At 41.2% G+C, this 15,348-nt stretch overlaps 1 protein-coding gene across 5 annotated transcripts in view; it reads left to right on the top strand.

Annotated features, from left to right (window-relative positions):
- IFT74 (intraflagellar transport 74) overlaps window positions 1–15,348 on the top strand; it is a 122,053-nt gene that overhangs the window by 64,105 nt on the left and 42,600 nt on the right. For all 5 annotated transcript variants that reach the window (XM_006127246.5, XM_006127245.5, XM_075931462.2 and 2 more), the window contains one exon: window positions 9,025–9,078. In XM_006127246.5, coding sequence (XP_006127308.2) covers window positions 9,025–9,078 — 54 coding nt within the window. The remainder of the gene's footprint in view (window positions 1–9,024; window positions 9,079–15,348) is intronic.

Below are 15,348 nucleotides of genomic sequence, written 5' to 3'. Positions count from 1 at the left end.
CATGTGCTCTTCCACACCCATTGGCTTTCTCCTTGCCCTGGCCGGAAGCCGCATTGTGATTCCGGAAAGACTTATTCAGCCAGAGGAAGAAGTTGGTTCAGAAGGACTCAGGCAAGAATTTTATCTGCAGTTGAGAGCAAAGAGATCCCTCGGTAGCTTTTGCAGACCATCCTGTCACTGTTCTTAAAGATGGTCACTATGATGGCATCCTTGAGCTCACTTGGTATGGTTTCCTCTCTCCAGATCATCAGAATGAGGGAGTATAGGCATGATAACAGGGATGATCCTCCCTCCTTGAATATCTCAGCGGGAATTCCATCGGTGCCTGTTGTCTTGTTGTCTCTAATTTTTTTGAGTGGCTGCTTGGATCTCACAGATGAAAGGTTCACAATCCATATTGACACGGACAGCTAGACTGGTGATCACATTGAAAATGCTGTCATCGACAGTTGTGTCACGGTTGAACAGGTGGCTGAAGTGTTCCAGCCACCAGCAGTTGATGCCATCTTTGGTCTTAATAAGCAATGTCCCATCTGCTGATCACAAAAAACTGACACCCTGTTTTGACAGTCAATAAATTGCTCTAACAACATTGAAGAACTCATGACTATTGTTGAAGTCAGCATAGGCCTGTATTTCCTTTGCTTTGTCTCTCCACCAGTTGTTTTTAAGGACTCTAATTCTTCGTTGGACTTTGGCCTTGGCAATCTTATCGTGTTTCTTCTGCTGAGACAAGGAGTTGCTATTCCAGGCTTCAAATGCTCTGTGTTTAACATCAGTAAGGTCCTGGATCTCCTTACCATTAGTATCAAACCAATCCTGGTTCCTTCACTTGGTGTATCCCAGGGTTTCACCACAGGTTTCCAGGACAGTGGTTTTCAGAAAGGACCATGCCTAGAGACAATACTCCAATGGCACTTGTCTCTAAGGCTTTTTTGGAGGCCAGTAGAGCTGGCTGTATTTTTAAAAAGTCTTATTGAAGCCACGGGAACAAACCATCACAATGTACAGTAAGAAAAGCAAATATGGTAGGCAACCAGCTTAGCTTAACAGTGAAATCTTTGGTGGGCTTAAAGACAAAAAGGAAGCTTACAAGAAGTGGAAGCTTGGACAAACTACTAGGGAGGAGTATAAACACATTGCTCGCGCATGCAGGAGTGAAATCAGGAAGGCCAAAGCACAATTGGAACTGCAGCTAGCAAGGGATGTGAAAGGTAACAAGAAAGTACTGGAATGGGTTACCTAGGGAGGTGGTGGAATCTCCATCCCTAGAGCTTTTTAAGTCTTGGCTTGACAAAGCCTTGGCTGGGATAATTTAGTTGGAGTTGGTCCTGCTTTGGGCAGGGGGCTGGACTCGATGACCTCCTGAGGTTTCTTCCAGCCTTATGATTCAATGAAAGGTTTCTACAGGCACGTTAGCAATAAGAAGGTAGTCAGGGAAGGTGAGAGACCCTTATTGAATGGGGGAGGTAACCTAGGCCGTGTCTAGACTCAGGGTTTTTTTCGGGAAAAGTAGCCTTTTCCCGAAAAAACTTCCCCTGCGTCCAGACTCAAGCCGCGTTCTTTTGAAATTATTTCGAAAGAACGCGGCTTTTCTTTCGATGGCGGTAAACCTCATTTCATGAGGAAGAACGCCTTCTTTCGAAAGTTCCTCTTTCGAAAGAAGGCGTTCTTCAATGTAAAGAGGCCGTCTTCGAAAGAGAGCATCCAGACTCACTGGGTGCTCTCTTTCGAAAAAGCGGATTTCTCTTTCGAAAGATCCGCCTGCAGTCTAGACGCGATCTTTTGAAAGAGGTTCTTTCGAAAGATGCTTTCGAAAGAGCCTCTTTCGAAAGAAGCCTGCAGTCTAGACATAGCCCTTAGTGATAGATGATGTAGAAAAAGCTGAAATATTCAATGCTTTTGCCTGTCTTCACAGACAAGGTCAGCTCTCAGACTTGCATCGGACAGCACAGTATGGGGGGGGGGGGAGGTGGGCAGCCCTCAGAGGAGAGAAAACAGATTAAGAAGTATTGAGAAAAGCTGAACATATACAAATCCATGTGGCCAGATCTAATGCATCCAAGGGTGCTGAGGGAGTTGACTGATGTGATTGCAGAGCCATTGTCTGTTATCTTTGAAAACGTGTGGTGATCGGGGGTGGTCCTGAACAACTGGAAAAAGGCAAATATGTCCATCTTTAAAAAGGGGAAGAAGATCAATCTTGGAAACCACAGTCTGGTCAGTTTCTACTCAACCCCCTGAAAAATCATGGAGGGGATCCTCAAGGAATCCATTTTGAAACACTTGGAAGAGAGGAAAGTGATCAGGAATAGTCAACATGGATTCACCAAAAGCAATTCATGCCTGACCAACCTGATTGCCTTCTATGACAAGGTAACTGGCTCTGTGGATATGGGAAAGGTGGTGGATGTGATATTCCTTGATTTTAGCAAAGCTTTTGATACAGTCTCCCACAGTATTCTAGCCAGCAAGGTAAGTATGGATTGGATACATGGGCTGTAAGGTAGACAGAGAGCTGGCTAGATTGTTGAGCTGAATGGGTAGTGATCAATGGCTCAATGTCCGGTTCGTGGTTGGTACCAAGTAGAGTACCCCAAGGGTCAGATCTGGGGACAGTTTGCTTCAACATCTTTATTAATGACCTAGATGAGGGCATGAATTGCACTTTCAGCAAGTTCGCAGATGACACTAAGCTAGGGGGGAAGGTAGATACACTGGAGTGACTTAAACCAATTGGAGGATTTGACCAAAAGTACTGGCTAAGCAGCAGTTCTGTAGAAATGGTTCCGGGGCTTACAGCGAATGAAAAGTTGGATATGAGTCAGTAGTGTGCCTTTGTAGCCAAGAATTCTAATGGCATATTGGGGAGCATTAGTAGGAGCATTGTAGGCAGACCTACAGAAGTGATTATTGTTTTCTATTCAGCACAGCATTGGATTATTGCATCCAATGTCCCTCCCACCACCACCACCACTACAGAAAGGATGTGGTCGCATTGGAGAAAGTCCAGTGGAGGGCAGCAAAAATCATTAGGGGGCTGAAGCACATGACTTTGAGGAGAAGCTGAGGAAATTGATCTTATTTAGTCTACAGAAGAGAAGAGTGAGGGGGAATTTGATAGCAGCCTTCAGTTGCCATAAGGAGAGGTTCCAAAGAGGCTTGAAAGAGGCTGTACTCAGTGGTGAAAGATGAAAGAATGAGGAGCAATAGTCTCCAGTTGCAGTGTGGAGGTCTAGTTTAGATATTAGGAAAAACTATGTTGCAAGGAGGGTGGTGAAACACTGGAACAGGTTACCTACAGAGGTGGTGGAATATCCATCCCTAGAGGTTCAAAGCCCTGTCTAGAATGATTTAGTTGGGATTGGTCCTGCTTTTAGCAGGGGGCTGGACTCAATGACCTCCTGAGATCTCTTTCAACCCTAATCTTTTATGATTCTATAATTCTGTGACTGGAACTGAGTGGTAGTACACTTAAGGAGATATAAAGCTGACCGCAATTTAAATGTATGCCTAGCCTGATTTTGTCAGACACCCGTTCTAGCTTTGGAAGACTTGACATAGGACTGAAATTGGCCTGAGAACCTGGCTTTGTCAGAGTTCTGTTACGATTATGAGAGATTTAGTTTAGCCTGGCAGTCTAACCCAAGCAGTAGCTTTCTGTTTCTTATTCCAGCTGTGGAACCTTAGGCTGTGTATAGACTGGCAAGTTTTTCCGCAAAATCATCTGCTTTTGCGGAAAAACTTGCCAGCTGTCTACACTGGCCGCTTGAATTTCCAGAAGAGCACTGACGATCTCATGTAAAATCATCAGTGCTTTTCCGGAAAAAATATGCTGCTCCCGTTTGGGCAAAAGTCTTTTTCCGAAAGACTTTTGCACAAAAGGGCCATTGTAGATAGCATAGTACTGTTTTCCGCAAAAAAGCCACATCGCGAAAAAGGCGATTGGGGCTTTTTTGTGGAAAACCGCGTCTAGATTGGCCACGGACGCTTTTCTGCAAAAAGTGCTTTTGCAGAAAAGCATCCTGCCAATCTAGACGTGCTTTTCCGAAAATGCTTTTAACGGAAAACTTTTCCGTTAAAAGCATTTTTGGAAATTCATGCCAGTGTAGATATAGTCTTAGTGTATACAGATGCCTATAACACCCCTAATTTCTTTTAATCCTGGAAACTCAGGCCAGTCAAAGGCTTGTTGCAATTCCAGTGGCTCTTATTTTGATTGGGAGGTGCAAGGATGCTTGTGTGGGAATCTCCATAACAAGTTATTTTCATTCCTCTGAAACCTTTACCTTAAAGTAAGTGTGTGTGTGTGAATGTGAATGTGAATATAATATTTTTAACTCTCCTGAGTATTTTCTCCTTTGAGAGGGCTTGGCAAACAATCTGACCTCTGGCTGCTTCAAAATGGCAGTAACTACTCTGATACTGAGCTTAAACAATTGCATATTTGCTGTTTCTTTTTTGTATCTTTTATATGACATTTCACTTTTTATTACAGAAATGTAGCATTTTCATTGTGACCCAGAGAAATAGCTGGTGGTTGAAACTATTTATGATTTATTTCCTTTTTCTAGATAGCAGTAAGAGCTTTACTGTTTTTCTTTTGTTTATCTTTTATTTTGTTTTCAATACTGTTATCTTTGTATCCTTGGATGAGTGCAGAAGGTAAGAAGTGTGTTGCTTCTTAGTTTATAGTTTAGCAACAGCTGCATAGCAACCAGTCCTTTTGCTGCTAGTCCTCCCTTGAACTTGCTATGTTGTCATCATGTTTTCCAAATTATGTTTAATGTAGTATGAGAAGTACAGTTAGTAGAACTGCTGGTACCCTAATATCTGGAGTGGTCAGTCTCTTTCAACATGAGACTACCTTGTATATTTATCCGATGGTCTATAATGTTTCCTATAATCTATGTTGAATCAGGAATGCATTGGGCACTGACCATGTTCATGCACTGTGAGAGCAGAGCCCCCTGGTCTAAATTATCATTGCTTCATGGAGATCTGACCATTTACACCAGCTGAGAATCTGCCTCATGAAATTTATTTACCATATTTTTCCTTTATCAGTCTTTTATCTGTGCAAAACATCAGTTCATGACTACTGTATTTTTAACTGGAAAAGTAGTGATTGCATAACTTGTCCTCACAATCTGTCCTGGTTCTTGCCCGTAAGTTATACTCATTTGAACCTTTTGTCACCCACACTTTTACAAGATAAACTAGGCTTATACTATTTGAAGTTACGCACATGCATATGTGCTTTGCTTAATAATCATGAACTTGTGTGTGCTTAAATTCTTTGGTGCATCAGGGATTTCCCAAACAGTAGCTGAAATAATCATTCTCTCTCATTGTGCTCTGGACCACTTCTGGCTTCTCCTGTCCATCTCTTGTGTGAATGTAAAAGCTGCTTATTAGAGGCTTTTAATGGGACCTAGAATGGATTTAAACAGTGAATCAGTGCTTTCCAGAGGTAGATGACGTGTGTGGGAGAGTTGATCAAAACAGGTTCGACCTCCCTGGTCTGGATTCCTGAGGACCTGATTGGTCCTTGATGAGGGATTTTTCCAGAGCAAGGGAGGTCAATTCAGACCCCCTCCTGCCAGAGAGACAGACAGACAGACACACACACTCACTCTCACTCAGTCACTCACTCTCCTCCTCCAACGGGCTTCATGGCTCCCCCCCACAGCCCAGCTGCGCCTCATGCCGCCTCTCACCCAACTCCCCTCAGCCTAGATGAGCCACATGCTGGCTCCTGTTCCCCACCTCCTAGCTCAACTGAGCTGCACACTGGCTCCCGGCCCCGACTCACAGAGCAACTGAGCCACACCCCAGCTCCCAGGCCTCTAACCCCCTATAGTGCCAGGACTTTTTGATCCTGGAACATCCATGCTCATGCCAGACCTCGGATGTTGCCAGATCAGAGAATCTCGGATTTTTAGAGGTGCAACCTGTAGTGAATTAGAACACTTCTCAGACTGATTCATACACAATAGGAAGAAGTCTAAGATGTACTTTTTTTCAATGTACTTCTGTTATTGGTGCTCAGTACACAATCATTGCAACTGGAACTACATTAACTTATATTTGGCCCCAAATTTAAATGTTATGTAAATAAGTTTTTTATAAAGCTGCAGTTCAATAGAAATATTTCAAAAATTAAAATGTCAAGGAGAAACAGTTTTTAAATGCAACTAAAAATTCCTTTACAGCATTTGAAATCCCAGTATTTTATTACTAAAACGTTGAAGGAAAACTGCCTGCATTGATTTTTATTGTTTAAGCAGAGAAGCAAGTAATTGGGATTTTTAAAAAATTATCTTTTAATAATCTAAAGTAAGTCCACTTACTATACATGACTTTTAAGTTAGCAGTGACATTCAAGGCACCTTTCACAAACCCCTGATAAATCAGACCTATGGAATGTAGTCTACAAATGTAGTTTAAAGTATGTTATTGCTAAAATAATTGAAATATTTGAGCTAAACTTATTAATACACTATAGGCATTTTAAAACTTGTGCTATAATGTTTTAAGCTTCATTAGGTTGTTTACAGGGATCCTTAACATCTAACCATGTAAAGCAGTGGTTTTCGAAGTGTGATCCATGGACCACTACTGCAGGTGGGCCATGAGCTCGGGGCTCCTTCTCCCCCTCATGAGATTGGAACACCAGTGCCAACTTCCTGCTGCAGAGTGGGGGGGATGAGCCTCGCTGGTCAGATCCAGCTTTCGGGATGAGGAAGTGGCTCCATGTGCTGCTGTTTTCCCTTCCCCTAGCTGTGGGAATGGCAGTGCAGTAAGTCACTCGTCTGGAGGATTTTGCTGCTCCCATTGGCCAGAATCATAGCCAATGGGGTGTGGTGCTGGGACAGGTGAGAGGCATGGAGCCAGGTAAAAGTGCCACTTCTCCTCATGCCCAGAGCCTGTACCCTATCCTCCTTTTGTCATCAAGGGTCATTGGCTTATGGTCCATGGAAAGGTCTGCATTGAATGGGGTGTGGATCACAGGCCAAAAAGTTTGAGAACCACTGATGTAGAGTCATTCATAGTCGTCTTGCAAGTGGAATGGACTTTATGCTACTGATTTACCCTATATCATGAAAAGGGAGAATCAGCAAGAAACAAGGTCACAGCTGGAAGGAAACTCAAGCAAAATCACTGTTTCTCAGAGGACACTGATAATGCTTATTGTTTATATTCACTAGATAAAAAGGAAAGCAGTGAGGATGTAGATGTAAAAGCCCTGGGGGAAAATGTGCTTGCTCAGTTAAATTTATATCCAGCTTTTCCTTTCCTTCTGCACTTCATAAATTCTCAGACATATGCTGAAATAGTGATAAGACTGAATGTAAAACCAGGCACTTATTAAGTTAAGGCTGCCACAAAATGATGAACTTGCCCCATCTTTTGAAATTATGCAGCATATATAGTAAGAGACTGCCCCAGTTCTGAGACTCCTTAATTGAAGACTTCTTGTACCTTAGTATTTATGTCAAAAGGTAGCATGAATTAATTACATTATGGAATATCTACTGATATCATCACTGTTTAAAAACATTCTAAATATTAACATAATTTTAAACAAAATTTTCTTTAGATTTTTGTTCCCATGCTGAAGTGAATTGTGGTACTGTATCTAATTGTGGTATTTAGTCCTGTTAACACTGGACTAAATTATGTCTTGCCACAAGCCCTGAATGAAGGGAAACATGTAGCTGAACTACTTTAAGAACAGACCATCAACTAGTCTGTGATTGAGAGTCACAATCTGATCTCCAATTTCCTCTTTATCCAGCAAGAAAGAGTAGTCTGCACCAGCCCTAAACTTTGCTATTGTTATTATTTATTTGAATTATTGCCAGCATAGCTATTGTGGCTGGCACATTGAGTGTGGAGCCAAAGCTTCCACTAAATTGCTTGTTTACTCAGCCTACTTGAGCAAGAGAAGTTGGCCTGATAAAGGCTGCTTTTTCCCCTGTTTGACTTCTTGTGATGTGGGTAGTGAATGCAAGGAGTGCTTTCTTGCTGTCCTATACAAGTTAATAGTAAAAGTTACAATGTAGTCCAAATCTTGTAAATAATAGGTGCACACATTCAATTTTACCCTCTGAATAAATATTTATATGGTCTAGAACAAGTTTAAATATCTTTTAAAATAAAAGCTTAATTATTGTACACAAATGTGTTAGGAAGAGATCATTTCCTGACTTATGCATTCAAATTCTGTGTCTTGTTTTAACATAGCTTTCCTCATCACCAAGTCCACTAAATTGCTACACTGTAGAAAGCTAAATGCTAGTATGCTTTCTACTGAATAGACATTTACTTTCATGTGACTAATGCAAATGAAGTCTAAGTTAAGGATGAAACAGAAGCATGAACTATTTAAGACCATCCTACTGCATAGTAATATAGATGGTATGTTTCTTTATTGTTTTATCATATTTTATTGAAGATTACTATCCTAATACACAAAGCATATCACAAAGTAATTTAGACTGCAGAAAGCCAAAGAAACTGGCATCAACTCCCAAATCATAAAAAAAATGATGGAATGATTTAGTGTTCTAGTCATCAACATATCCCAGTTGCACAAATGTGATTTTCCAACAGTAGAAAGTGTAACAGACTAATGTCCTAAAATTTATTTGCCTTTCATTTAAAAAAATATCTGCCAACTAATACAATTTAAAAAATATATTTGGGGCACTTTAAATTTTTGAGGTATGTGATCTCTCTCCAACTATATTTAGAAAAAACGTTTATTAAGATTACGCCAATGACATAGTTATTCTGATTATTTTTATAAATGTGTATAATTTGCTTTGATTTGCAATTATAGTGAGACATGTAAATAACATATACAGTCCTATGTAGAATTTGCATTTTTGATGATAGAAGTTTTGCCTACCTCAGGGCTATAGGATTGAATTAATTAAAAAAAGGCCTATAAAAACAAAATGTAGAGTTTGGAGCAGTTGATCTTTTGTCATTAAATCAATGTTACATCTCTTATAGGGGAGAAAAATATGAAATACAAGGAGCTGAAGAAGAGGGAGGAAAGCATGGACAGTAAGTTGTCTAATAGGGATTAGATTGATAGACTGCCAAAGCACAAGGCTTTTGGGATTGTCAAAGCACACTGTATTTAACCAAAAACTATTGACTCCTGACCACTTGTCTTACGAGTCTGTGACCTACTTCAGAGATGCCGCAGCACATGGTTACTGATGCTTTCCCACCTTTCCTGACTCATCGTCTGGCATTAAAATTTCAGGAACACGTTTTTGAGACAAAAGCTGGAATAAAAATATTTTTTTAAATGTATTAAGTGAAAGTTAAATAAAAATGTTAGAGTGCACCCATAAGTGTTTGGAATAAGCAAAATTATAAAGTTGCTCTGAGAATCAGAATCTTTGACTTTAGGACATTTCTGTTTATTTATCTAAGATGAATACTACAAAATATTTCTGGCTTACAAATGAAGTCTCATGACAGAGAAGCTTCAGCAGAGGCTAAGTGAGGATGTAAAACGTTTGGGATAAAAACATATTTTAAACAGTATTCTATTGTTAGAATGTTTATAGAGCATTCTAAATATGTACAGCTCTTTACAAAACCCAAACCAAGCACTGCCAAGAGCTTACCAACAGATTTAGACATGTGCTATATCGTTTGGATGAAAGAAGAAACTATTGGTGAAATCAGCAACTTTGCTGAAAGAAAAACAATATTTAAGGAAGGTTTAGAAGGAGAACAGGATGGGTACACACAGTAAACGAAGAGTATTCTATAGCACGTTAGATTTTTTTAAAAACTTTTAGGAGAAAGCACTGTCTATTTGACAAAGTTGTGGAGTTGTGAATTACTGTTTAGTTTGAGGTGATAATTCTCTATTAAATCCCCAAAATATTGTAAAATATTTTACATGTTTTATACAGACAATATTTTAAATATTGTACATATTTATACAATATTTTACATACATTTTATATATCCATACATACATGGATATCCATTGATAGCTCAGATTTATTTCCTTTATAGAATTAGTACTGAAAAGGTATACTGTATATGTCTTTGTGTTGTAATGCTCTCTGGTAACCCATTTAAAATGTAGGGATAAATTAGAGCTAAATAACAGCACAGAACACTGAGAGCCAGGACTGGCAGCTGTAAACAAACCTTACGGGACCATAGGACACTCAGTGTCACCCATGATAAGTGGATATCCAACTAACTAAAATCATGCTGGACCAGAGAGTGCTAGACTGAAGAGGTTCAACCTGTAGTTAAAATATTAACAAAACCCAGTTTGCTGTTGAAACATTAACAACAAAAGAAGACAACGGGTAGTGGTAGACAGAGATTCCCTCCTAAAAGGGACTGAGTCATCCATCTGCTGTCCAGACCTGGAATCTCGAGAAGTGTGCTGCTTACCAGGAACTTGCATTCAGGATGTGACCGAGACTCTTCCAAAAATTATCAAACCTTCGGATCGCTACCCCTTCCTGCTTCTCCATGTGGGAACTAACGATACAGCCAAGAATGACCTTGAGTGGATCACTGCAGATTATGTAGTGCAGGGAAGAAGGATCAAGGAATTTGAAGCACAAGTGGTGTTCTCATCCATCCACCCTGTTGAAGGAAAAGGTCCAGGTAGGGGTTGTCAAATTGAGGAAGTAAATGCGTGGTTGCACAGGTGGTGTTGAACAGAGGGCTTTGGATTCTTTCACCATGGGACTCTGCTCCAGGAACAAGGATTGTTAGGAAGAGAGGGGATCCACCTAACCAAGAGAGGAAAGAGCATCTTCACAGGCAGGCTTGCAAACCTGATGAGGGTTTTACACTAGGTTCTTTGGGGGATGGTGACCAAAACTCTTAGATAAGTGGGGAAGTCGGATACAGGGAAGAAACACAAGGAGGAATGAGCAACAAAGGAGGACCCCTGATTCGAATGAAGAAGGTAGGGCAATCAACTGGTTATCTAAGGTGTTTGTACACAAATGCAAGAAGCCTCAGAAACAAACAGGAAGAATTAGAAGCCCTGGCCCAGTCTAAGAACTAAGATTTGATTGGAATAATGGAGACTTGGTGGGATGACTTGCATGACTGGAGCACTGTCATGAAAGGGTATAAACTGTTCAGGAAGAACAGGCGGGGGAGAAAAGGGGGAGCAGTTGCATTGTATGTAAGAGAGCAGTATGATTGCTCAGAGCTCCAGTATAGAGAGGGAGAAAAGACTGTTGAGAGTCTATGGGTTAAGCTTAGAGGTGGAAGCAACAGGGGTGATGTTGTGGTTGGTGTCTTCTGTAGACCACAAGATCAGGTGGATGAGGTAGATGACGCTTTCTTCAGATAACTGAGGAAAGCTTCCAGGTCACAGGCCCTGATTCTCATGGGGGACTTTGATCACCCTGACATCTGATGGCAGACCAATACTGCAGTACACAGACAACCCAGGAAGTTTTTGAAGAATGTTAGGGATAACTTCTTGGTACAAGTGCTGAAGGAACCGACCTGGGGCCATGCGCAGCTTGACCTGCTGCTCACAAACAGGGAGGAACTAGTTGGGGAAGTAGAGGTGAGTGACAATCTGGGAAGCAGTGATCATGAGATGGTAGACTTCAGGATCCTGACCAAAGGAAGAAAGGAGTGTAGCAAAATACGCACCCTGGACTTCAGAAAGCAGACTTTGACTCCCTCAGAGAATTGATGGGCATGATTCCCTCGGATGCTTACATGAAAGGGAAAGGAGTCCGGGAGAGCTGGCATTATTTTAAAGAAGCCTTATTGAAGGCATAGGAAGAAACCATCCCGATGCTCAGCAAGAAAAGCAAATACGGTTGGCCACCAGATTGGCTTACCTGGGTAATCCTTGGTGAGCTTAAACGAAAAAAGGAAGCTTACAAAAAGTGGAAGCTTGGACAGATGACTAGGGAGGAGTATAAATATATTGCTCGAGAATGCAGAGGAGTTATCAGGAAGGCGAAAGTGCAATGGGAATTGCAGCTAGAAAGGGATGTGAAGGATAATAGGAAAGGTTTCTACAGGCATGTTAGCAATAAAAGGGTGATCAGAGAGGATGTGGGGCCCTTACTGTATGAGGGAGGTAACTTAGTGACAAATGATGTGGGAAAAGCTGAAGTATGTAATGCTTTCTTTGCCTCTGTCTTCACAGACAAGGTCATCTCCCAGACAAATGCACTAGGCAATGCAGTATAGGAAGAAGGTGGACAGCCTTTGGTGGGGAAAGAACAGGTTAGGAACTATTTAGAAAAACTAAACATACACAAAACCATGGGTCTGAATTGAATGCATCTGAAGGTTCTGAAGGAGTTGGCAAATGTCATTGCTGACCCTTTGGACATTATCTTGGAAAACTTGTCGAGATCAGAAGAGATCCCGGATGATTGGAAAAAGGCAAATGTAGTGCCCATCTTTAAAGAAAGGGAAGAAGGACAATCCAAGGAACTACAGACCAGTCAACCTTTTCTCAGCCCCTGGAAAAATCATGGAAGGGATCCTCAAAGAATACATTTTAAAGCTCTTGGAAGAAGGGAAAGTGATCAGGAATAGTAAACATGGATTCACAAAGGGCAAGTCGTGCCTGACCAATCTGATTAGTTTCTACGATGAGGTAGCTGGCTCTGTGGACATGGGGAAGTCAGTGGATGTGATATACTTTGACTTTAGCAAAGCTTTTGATATTATCTCCCACAATATTCTTGCCATTAAGTTAAGGGAGTATGGATTGGATAAATGGACTGTAAAATGGATAGAAAGCTGGCTAGAATGTCGGGCCCAGTGGTTTGTGATCAACGGCTCGATGTCAGGTTGGCAGTCAGTTTCTAGCAGAGTGCCCCAAGGATCTGTTCTAGGACCGGTTTTGTTCAACATCTTTATTAATGATCTGGATGAGGGGATGGATTGCACCCTCAGCAAGTTTACTGAAGACACTAAGCTAAGGGAAGAGGTACGCTGGAGGGTAGGTATAGGGTCCAGTGTGACCTAGACAGATTAGAGGATTGGGCCAAAAGAAATCTGATGAGGTTCAACAAGGACAAGTGCAGAGATCTGCACTTGGGATGGAAGAATCCCAAGCATTGTTACAAGCTGGGGACTGACTGGCTAAGTAGCAGTTCTGCAGAAAAGGACATGGGGATTACAGTGGATGAGAAGCTGGATATGAGTCAACAGTGTGCTCTTATAGCCAAGAAGGCTAATGGCATATTAGGTTGCATTAGGATGAGCATTGCCAGCAGATCTAGAGAAGTGATTATTCCCCTTTATTTGTCTCTCGTGAGGCCACATCTGGAGTATTATGTCCAGTTCTGGGCCCCCCACTATAGAAAGGATGTGGACGCATTGAAGAGGGTTCAGCAGAAGGCAACCAAAATGATTCGGGGGCTGGAGCTCATGACCTATGAGAAGAGACTGAGGGATTTGGGTTTGTTTAGTCTGCAGAAGAGAAGAGTGAGGGGAGTATATGATAGCAGCCTTCAGCTTCCTGAAGGGAGATTGCAATGAGGATGGAGAGAGGCTGTTCACGGTAGTGATGGATGGCAGAACAAGGAGCAATGGTCTCAAGTTACAGGGGGGGAGGTGTAGGTTGGATATTAGGAAAAACTATTTCACTAGGAGGGTGGTGAAGCACTGGAATGGGTTACCTAGGGAAGTGGTGGAATCTCCATCCCTAGAGGTTTTTAAGTCTTGGCTTGACAAAGCCCTGGGTGGGTTGATTTCGTTGGTATTGGTCCTGCCTTGGGCAGGGGGCTGGACTTGATGACCTCGTGAGGTCTCTTCCAGCTCCATTATTCTATGTTTCTATGATTTAATATGATTCAGGGTTTCTGTCAAGTTATCTCTGGCAATTTTCATTGTCACACCCACCATTAAAAATCAGTTAAATCTTTAAAGGCACAGAAAAAGGAAAAAGTAATCCAAGCATTTGAAATGTCAAGTATTAAGTAATAATTCACTTTATATCCTTTTTCATAATTTTACAGTTTGAAGATATTTTTATTGGGGAAACCCTGTTTAGCAGTCTTATTGATGGTATAAAATACAATACTGTCATTTTGGGGGGAACGAGGAAAGGTTAGTTTAAATAGTTTAAATTGTGGTTAAACTCTGATCCTATTTTACTTATTTCCTCATGCAAAGGAAAAACAAAGGATTTCTGTTTCTGGTTTTCACTTTGACCTGCAGCCTTGCTTTGGTGTTTTTGTGGCCTGCCCAACTAGACTCTTACTAGAAAGTAGGCAAAAGGAGAAAGGTAGGGAAGAATAGAAATGACACTAGAGGGATTGGGTGAAAACAGGAACCCGTGTCTTATATTGCAAGGAGTATTCAGAATTTAGCCAAAGCCAGTGGAAGTGGCTTTATCAAAGTAGATTTCAGGGTTTCAGAAGATGGTGAAGGTGTGCTTGCTTCTTTCAAGCCATCCATTCCCCTCCTCCCATTGAATAAACCCCAGGTAAATAATGTCCAAGAAGGGGTGGCCATTATCATTAACCAGTCGAGACAATTTCAGTGGTTTTAAATATTAAATATTTCTCTTTTATACAATTTTTCAGCTTATTGTCTTATCAGTGACTTTACAAGGAATCTCAAAGACCCTTTATCACAGATTGTTGGTATACACTCAATTATTTGTCTCCAACTTTTGCTGACATCTGTAAAGAGTTATATAACTTGCTGAGCTGGACTTCTATACCTTGCACAGTTTAGATGTTAGGCTTCCACATAGTACATCTTGAAACAGCACCCCTTGGGAATTGTAACTTGAATGGCGTTAGGAGGAAAAAGAGAATGTCAGTGCCCCTGTCCCTATCCCTACTTGACAAGCTGTAAGCCTATTTTAACTCTTCTTTGTAAACTCCCTTGTTGGGAGAACAATGGGAGGTCAGGGAAGCATTTATTGGCATTCTTTCGGAATTATTGCATAACAGAGTGTGGCGTTATCATTTGTTAATGATGTGTTTTATCGTATAGCTATATTATTCTATTTTTGTTATATGTTAGCATGGTCTTATAGAAGAAGTGAGTTTACAAAAAGTATTTGTAGATGTATGTCCCTACACCTAGAATGCCTATGGAGGGCGCTGTAGATGGTGAAGCAGTATGGACATAAGCCCAGAGATTACAGTGGGAAAAGAATGGTGAGACAGGCTTCATGCAATGGCCTTAGGAAAATTAAAAAAACTGAGATGTAAGTGGGGACAGTGGTGAGAACAAAAAATTAAATTTGATGGGAAAGGCATAGGAGAGGCACAGAGGGGCTTGATATGAGGGGGTACAACATGGTCTGAGCAGTAGGCAAAGGAGAATTTTGCTGCT

The sequence above is a fragment of the Pelodiscus sinensis genome, chromosome 6 (genome assembly GCF_052426305.1).
Source record: "Pelodiscus sinensis isolate ZL-2025 chromosome 6, ASM5242630v1, whole genome shotgun sequence".
NCBI lineage: Eukaryota > Metazoa > Chordata > Testudines > Trionychidae > Pelodiscus > Pelodiscus sinensis.
Note: the sequence above shows the minus strand (reverse complement) of the source record. Positions and strands in the feature narration are given on the sequence as shown.